This window comes from Serinus canaria, chromosome 2 (assembly GCF_022539315.1).
Source record: "Serinus canaria isolate serCan28SL12 chromosome 2, serCan2020, whole genome shotgun sequence".
Taxonomy (NCBI): Eukaryota; Metazoa; Chordata; class Aves; order Passeriformes; family Fringillidae; genus Serinus; species Serinus canaria.
The window spans coordinates 140,687,862-140,695,895 of record NC_066315.1 but is presented as its reverse complement, the minus strand read 5'-3'; the positions used below and the strand labels follow the sequence as shown (position 1 = coordinate 140,695,895).

Here is an 8,034-nt window from a genome sequence, read left to right as displayed (position 1 = left end):
GTTCTACTAAAATGAGGGCACCGTTTAGCATAGGTAGAGCTGAACCTCTACCAGTCCTTTTTGACTGCAAATAACCTCAGCAGTATCACCTCCTTGGCAGAGATGTTGACCTTAAACCTGAGCTTGCTGAGCTGGCTGTTTTACCTGGCACTATCAGAGGAAGCTGGTTTACAAATTCTACTGTGCTACTTCAAAAGAAAATTATGGAAGTGGTGCCTAAAATGCAGCTGAAGTACTGAGAGTTGATAAAAATACATACTTAGGATGTAAGATCTATCCTGACTGGGAGATGGTTCAATGCTGGCTTAGGATGGAGACCAGGATGTTGTGAAAAACCTCAACTTTTCCTGTGTTTTTAGCAACAACAGAGGACTGAAGTCTCACAGCACTTTTCAGAGAGGGCAATTTCAAGGTGAAAATGGTGACCAGATCTGCAAAATACCTAAGAGATTTATGTGGTCCTCAGCCAAAAGGACCATTTAAAAATAGACAAACTATGACTCTCTCAAAAAGAAATGTGTGCATTGCATAAATCAAAGTTCTCACACCCACCATCAAAGTTTAATCACTTAATATGCTGGTTCTTTCAACACGTTCTGAAACTTTGTATACAATAATACAAACGATGGGGTAACGAAGCAATAGCAATTTATTCTGCTGTACAAACGGATGTTGCATTATAATCCCTAAAGCAATACAGAGGCTGTTTGCAGATGTTACTACAATTTGGCGTTTATTTTAATTGCTCTGCAGCCCAGCTCATGTGAAACAAAGTCATGGGATGACCTACACGTTCACCTACTGAGGGTGACTTAACTGCAAGAGGGAGAAAAAAGTGTTTTGAAAGTTTTTGAGGTTTCACTTAAATACGAACCTCCTGCAGCTGTTTTGAAAGGATGCATCAGGGCTTCTGTCCAAGCCTGAAAGCATGGTAGGGCAGGGGGTAATTTAATCAGCCAGGCTATGCAGTGCACATATTTTTACAAGTCTTGCAAGAATGACATCAGTAAAGTAACTTGAGATATTTTGGTGTCTGACATTCACTCAGCAAGTGCTAAGAAAATATGCTTACTGCACAGATCACTGGCTTCGCACTGGCTTCAAGATCACTCTTTGAGCGGGAGTCAAGGTAACTCATGAAAGTCAGCGCACTTCGCTTTATCACTGACCAGGATTCTGTTTCCTCCTTTTCACTTTCCACTCCCCTTCTAAAAGTAAAACTGTTTTTAAAGTTGCTCCTGCTCAAGGAGCCGCCTAGAAGCAGTTGCTCCACTAAACAGATTTCAAGCAAAAGGACAAAGTTAAACATGAGGCAAAGTATAAATAAAAATCAAGACTCTTCCTCCTCCTTTCCACTTGTGAGCGATGATCTCACCGCTCCGGCTGCATTGCAAGGGTGGCTTGATCTCTTTCAGGAAAGCACATTCTCTAACCTTGATACTGCAGCTATTTATACTTCTCTCTTCTCACCACAAAGAAAAGCAGCTCTAATAATCTTTCCCTTCATTTTAATGAGAGCACCGTGCTGCCTCCCAGCAGCAGGGTCAAGCCTCTGCCCACAAGCTCTAGCTCCCTGTAACACCAGTGCTCTTGCTCACTGCCTCTCCTTCTGGCTGCTCACTTTTAGACATCTGAGATAGGATTTTCCACTGGCTGAAGCATCACATTGCCAGGCACACAGGTGCAGGATGACAGCCCTGCTGTGCCACAGCATCTTCTGCTCACAGGGCACAGAGGGAAACAAATGCATGGGCTGAAAGACAAGAGGGTTTCTAAAATTCAGAGGCAGAGCTCTAAAACTCCTCTCTCCCTTGTTTATCAGAGTAGGATATCCCATCTCACATAACCCTGGAGACATCCCAACTCACAAGAGGCAGGATCCATCCCCTGTCCCCACTCTCCCTAGGGATTCAATCCCAGGCAGAATTTAGGGAGTTCAGGCTGAGGTGGGATGGAATGCATATATAGACCATAGAGGAGCTGATAGTCTCTGAGGCCAAACCCCATTTTTCAGATTAAACCAGACACACTGAGTTGCATTCCTCTTGAGACACTACAAGAACTGGGGACAAACATTATGAAACCAAGTTTATTAAAACTTTCTACAAGTCAGACTTTATCATCCAGGTTTCCACAGACATATACATATGTACAAATTGGACATAGTGTTTTTAGCTTTTCTGGCAGAATTTTCTACCAATATATACAAATGTACTGTTTTTCATAGAAGGGTTAAACTGTATCACAGATACAAATGTCAAGCAATCATGAGAGGTTTAGTGCAACGCAGAGCTGGAGCGCTCTGCTCTTAATGCTCATGATTCTGTCAAGTTAGTATTGCCAACAATAATTCACATTAAACTGCTCTTTGACACCTCTTATTAAGACAAAGTACAACAAAACAAGAAAACAAAACCCCAAACAGTAAGGTATGTACAAAGTACACAGTCCATGAGGTATACATGGTATTCTTGCAATGCATGGTGGGACTGCAGCTTGCCAGGGTTAACCCTTAAAATGACTACACTCGAACTGGGTGGTGTTGGGAACATGCATCACCCACCTCATGGCCATTTTAGAAGCCACACTCTTGCCTAAGGTGAATGGACATCTCTGCATAAACCACTGGACACATGTGAAACTAAGCAGAAATTTTAGGCAGGGCTTTACTTACCCCCAACCCAGGAAGCTAATGATTCCGATATATTCCTTATTCACACATATTGGAAAGATTATGAATAATCATGCAAAATAAAAACAAAACAAATTAAAAAAAAAAAAAAAGGGAAAAAAAAAAAGGCGAGGGAGGCTGGAGGCAAACAGCATACCTGAATAATCAACTAAGGGTGTACGAAGATTTTACTCTTAAGACTAACTTTTTGTGGGGGTGGAGAGGTAAAGAGGAGGTGATGTGGTATTTTTAAGAGTTAAGCCGGTTGAAAAACATGGCCATGTTTACAGGTACTGTACAAGACACCCCTTATCCTTTCCCTGGGGAAGGTGCCCCAGCCGATAGTGTTACGGTTTGGTAAACGGATACATTTTGGCACTCGGAGCTAACGAGACCTGCTACTTGACAAGCTCGCTGAGGGCATAAAGTTATATAGGCTACACTGTGGTAACACGAGGCTTAAGTCTATTTAAAATGCTTTCCTGGACAGCAAATGGATTCAGAAGGGATCCAGCTGGGAGATCCACTGGTTTCTGCTCCCGAAAGAACCACAGCAGTGATTTGTCTTACGGGTGGATCTAGGAGCTTCACGCCTCTGAAAGCGGGATCAGCTAGAGGAGAAGCAGCGAGCAGAGAGCTGTGGTGGGTGAAGACCTCCTTTCCTCATTAATGTGTGCTTACAGTCAGAGAGCTGCTTTGTGAGCTGGCTGCTGGGGCACGCTGAGTCGATTCCCCTTTTAACCATTTCTGTCAGATTTGATCAGGCAGAGGTGCGCCATGTGCCCCTCTGCCCCTACACATCGTGGCCAGGGCTCCGCACCGCTGCAGCCGCTGCAGGAAAGCAGAAGGAGCTGCCTTTCCATCCCACACCTTGCTAGACGTAAGACTCTGCAGCCAAGATGCGACCAGTTACAGTGGAGGAGAATGCGGGAGGCAGAAGAGCCAGACAGTTCTCACAAGGCTGCACAAGTCCTCTGGGGCTGGTGGGACCGACCAGCAGAGCAAGAGGATGGAACTCTGAGTACACTTCGGGAGTGGAGACCTCCAGGATGGCGTTAATTTAGACAAGGTCACTTTTCTGACCATACTGGCACTTTAAGATGCTGTTGAGTTTGCAGAAGTGGAAAAATGAAACCCTACAAAGATGCCGGAGGTAAGAACCGACGAGGTTTTTGAGATTTCGGGGTTAGCAGAAGAAGGAGCTAATATCATCACTGTCTCCATGATATTCTGGGACAATCTGATCTGAAGTTCCTGTCTCCTGGTCTGTATATCCAGGCTCCAAGACTGCCTCAAACCAAGGGTGAAGCAAGATCTCTGGAGCAGTGAGTCTTTCGGAAGGCTCCCGCCGCAGGAGGCTGCGGATGAGGCAGCGGGCTTTGGGGGAGACGTGGTCAGGAATACAGAACTGTCCACGCCGGATTTTGGAAAATAGAGTGCTAGGGTCCGAGTCATGGAAGGGATAGCGTCCCACCAGCAGGGTATAAAGCATCACTCCCAAACTCCACACGTCAGCCGATTTTCCAGAGTAAGTCCCCGTTGTGTTTAGGATCTCAGGACTGACGTACGCCGGGCAGCCGTGCTTGTCTGAGAGTGCATCGTCTTCACCTTTGATGATGTGCGTGTCTTCCAGGCTCTCTAGACGCAGCTGAGTCCTAGGGAGGGCAGGAGAGGAAGCCACAGGTGAGAAATAGCAACAGTAGTCGTGAGCAAGCACAGCAATCCATATATAGACCATAGAGAAGCTGATAGTCTCTGAGGCCAAACGCCATTTTTTCAGATTAAACCAGACACACTGAGTTGCATTCCTGCCATGGCCCCATTCCCCTGCCATGGCCCCATTCTCTCTTGCATTGGCACTGAGAAAGGAAAAGGAAACACCTCAACTTGCAGCAGAGAAGTTGCCCAGACACCCGGGAATGTGTAATGGAAGTGCTGCTGTGTGCATCGGGCCAGCATTCAGTGACGCTCATGTTTTTTTATTAACTGCAGATTTTAACAACACAGAGGACTCTCGAGGAGCACCAAGTCTCCGCTACCCACGCAGGTTGCAGTGCCACTGCAGGGGGTTAATTGGTGACATGGCACTTTACAGCCACTGTGTGCCGTTCAGGCTTTGAGCAAACAGCATCCAGCTGGGAGATTCCACAAACCACAAAGCCCAGCTCCCCTGTGCACTGGTGAGGATCATTGCCTTCCCTAAGCTTTTTTTTTTTTTTTTTTTTTTTTTTTTTTTCTTTTTAGTTCGTAATTTATTCTTTTGGAGCTTATCACCACACCATCTTCAGGTGGAGATGGGTTCACCCCAGCCTCCTATTTTGGAGGGTAAGGGGAGCTCCCGTCAGCAGGGAAGCCACCAGCCAGCCCTGGAAGGGCTCTGCACTGCCTGGCAGCCTGCTGGGGTGTAGATATGTTGGCTTCAGCCTGTCCTCAGCCTGACCTCGGCAAATACCCATTGGTTCTGCAAACGGAAAATATGACTCAACGAGAACCGTGGGCCCGGGATTGGCTGCGGGAGCCCTGAAACTGCACCTGTGCGAGAGCCCGCGTCGCCTGCCATTGCTTAACCCTCTTCTTGCCAAATGTGATGCACATGACATCGCCTGTGCAACACGTTATTTCCAAATGAGCGAGACTGTGTGCAACGTAACATTTCAACAAATGTTTCATCTTCTTATGGGAGGGAAAAGCTGCAATAGTTTCCTTCAAAGGAATAGCTTTCTTTACGTGTCAACATGTGTCTGTTTCAGAGGGGCAGTGCTTGTTAATTTTCTTATCACATTCATAAAAGGTATCCTGAAGAATCATTAGCCCAGTTCAACAAAACAAACAAAATCCCTTTTCTTTTGCATCAGTAGTATCACCTTACATTTTTATGATATTAAGCACAACTCCATTAAAGCTTTTACTTAGTTTTTTTTAATATTCCTTGGGATAAGCAGCTAGTCAAGAGTCAGTTTTGCTGTATTTCTGACTCTGCCACGTGTGGTGAAGCAATACAAGAGCAGCTAACACTCCAGGGGAATACTGAATTATTTCCCTAATCTAAATTTAACAACTAGATTCTATGATCTCCTCTATGAACTAGGCTTTAGGCTAAGTTTTACTAAAGTGATTTTCTTTGATGCATGATTCCCAAAGCATTATTTAACCATGTCCCACCTTCCCTCCTGTGTGTGCCCACGATCCACAGGCATGGGGGGCACGGGAAGCACGGCAGTGGAGGAGGCATAAAACCCTCGAAGGGTTCAGCAGCATCACTCTCATCAGCAGAGTGGTTCAGCAAGGAGACTGTACCCAGGTGCTGGGGCTCCACTATGGGTCACAAGGCAAGTCTCCCGAGGAGTGACCAGAGCTCCAGCTCCTTACATCTCCTGCTCCCCCAGCTGGGCTGCTTCCTCCCGCCGGCACAACACCTCAACCTCCCCCCTCTCCCTCTCTGCCTTTTATTCATTTGACACTGAATGAGTGGCACACATGACATCTTCTGGCGCTAACGAGCATCTGAACTATCATCCTTTTGTCTGCCAGCGGGTTTCACTGAACTTCTGCTGAATGAGAGGAAGCTCCCGGCGAGTTTCCTCCCTTTCATCAGTCAACATCTAAGAGGGAGTGCGCCCCGGTTAGATCCGTGACCTACTACACACACGTGATGAGGACCTACTCGGATTGCTCGCAGGTGATGCCCGGCTGACGGGGCTGTTTCCACTCCCTGGGACGCTTTTTGTGTCTCTGGATGTGGCATTCCTCCCTCCCCACTCACCCCAGGGCTGGCTGCTGACAGCCACTTACCTTTCTTCATTAGAGAAGACAAATTTCCTGAGCTTGAGGTCACCAAGTACGATGGCTGACTGGTGGCAGTGAGCTACAGCGGAGACAATCTGCTTGAACAGCCGGGCAGCCTCCTCTTCCCTCAACCTCTTGCAGCTCCTCACGTAGGAGTGCATGTCCCCAAAGTCCTTTTCAAAGAACACATAGGCCTTGGTGTCCCCGAGAATGACTTCGACAACCCCGGTGATGTTTCTGTGTGACGGCAGCTGAATGTAAGGTCGGATCTTGTCCTGGTAGTGTTTGAGGGGGAACACCTGCATAGAGGAAATTAAACCCAAATTCATTCTCAAGGGCGTTGAAAGCTGCAGCTCGCGTAGCAACTCTCCCCAAACAATGACGAGAGACCTGGAGGAGAGCCAGTGCTCGGCAAGACCGGCAGAAGCGGCTACCGAGACCCTTCCTGTTCGTTGTATATTGAAAGGCTGGGGGGGAAACTAAACCAAACCACGATTCCCACAGCCTCTGGGGGGAAGACGCTCCGAGGTAAGCCGGAGTCCCGGCTCACTCGCAGGCGTGCCAACGCCGCCGGGGGCTGGCCGGGCGCTCCCAGCCGTGCAGCAGCGGGAGGATGTTCGGCAGGGCTGTCCCCGGGCCGGGCGCTGGGCGCGCCGGCAGGACCCGCTCCCCACCCGCGCAGCTCCCGCTCACCTTGCAGCGCAGCTCCCGGCCCGAGCTGACGCTCAGCGCCCTGGACACCTGCTCCCGCTCGGCCAGCGGCAGCAGCAGGTACGAGGCGATCAGGCTGGGACCCGCCGCGCCGCCGCCGCCGGAGGGAGAAGCGGGGGCACACGGCGACCCGGGAGCGCTCAGGCAGTCCGGGGGGCCGCATTCGGCGAGCCGAGGGCACTTGGCGGCCGGCGCTTCCTCGGCGGGGCCGTCGTGCAGGGGCTGGAGGCGCTTGGCCGGGGCGCTGCGGCAGCGGGCGGCCGGCAGCAGGGACGCGGGGCGGCTCATGGGGGGAGCGGAGCGGGCGCGGAGCTACAGGCGGGCGCTGCGCGCTGGGCGCATCCCTTCGCTCTCCCCGCCGAAACCTCGAGCCGTGTCCACCATCTGCTGCCGAGTCCGCGCTAAAGTAGTTGGAGGCTTTAAAAAAAAAAAAAAATTAAAAAAAAAAAAAAAAAAGATGATTCTCCTCCTCCTCCCGGCCCTGACGCACGGGGAAATGGGAGGAGGGAGAATGGACACGCCTGCTCCGCTCCGCCCGCTGCTCTCCGCGCCTCAGCCCCGTCGCACAGCCGGGCGGGGCGGCGGGGGAGTCGCCGCGGGACTTGAAGGGGCCGGGCGGGGCGGCGGGGACCCCCTTCGACCTTAAATAATTATGTCGAGAAAGCGAGGCCACCTTCCTTTCCAGGATCTTCTCGTCTATCCAATTGCAGGTTCCCAGCCCCAGTTCTTACTTTTCACTAATCACTAAATAACCATCCCTCACCCCAAGGTTTGCATCACAGCGCTGTTGTATGAGCATTAGCGTTTACTCATAAGCGTAGACGTAACGTGCACCATCAGAAATACTTGGCACTGGGTGTGTCCCA

General features: G+C 49.6%; 1 protein-coding gene across 1 annotated transcript; it reads right to left on the bottom strand.

Annotated features, from left to right (window-relative positions):
* Window positions 1–2,075: 2,075 nt before the first annotated feature.
* On the bottom strand, window positions 2,076–7,541 carry TRIB1 (tribbles pseudokinase 1). The gene is made up of 3 exons (XM_009088142.4): window positions 7,151–7,541; window positions 6,464–6,756; window positions 2,076–4,326 (listed from the first exon to the last, which is right to left on the bottom strand). The coding sequence occupies exons 1-3, from the start codon at window positions 7,454–7,456 to the stop codon at window positions 3,858–3,860; spliced, it is 1,068 nt and encodes a 355-aa protein (XP_009086390.3). The 5' UTR covers window positions 7,457–7,541; the 3' UTR covers window positions 2,076–3,857.
* Window positions 7,542–8,034: the final 493 nt, after the last annotated feature.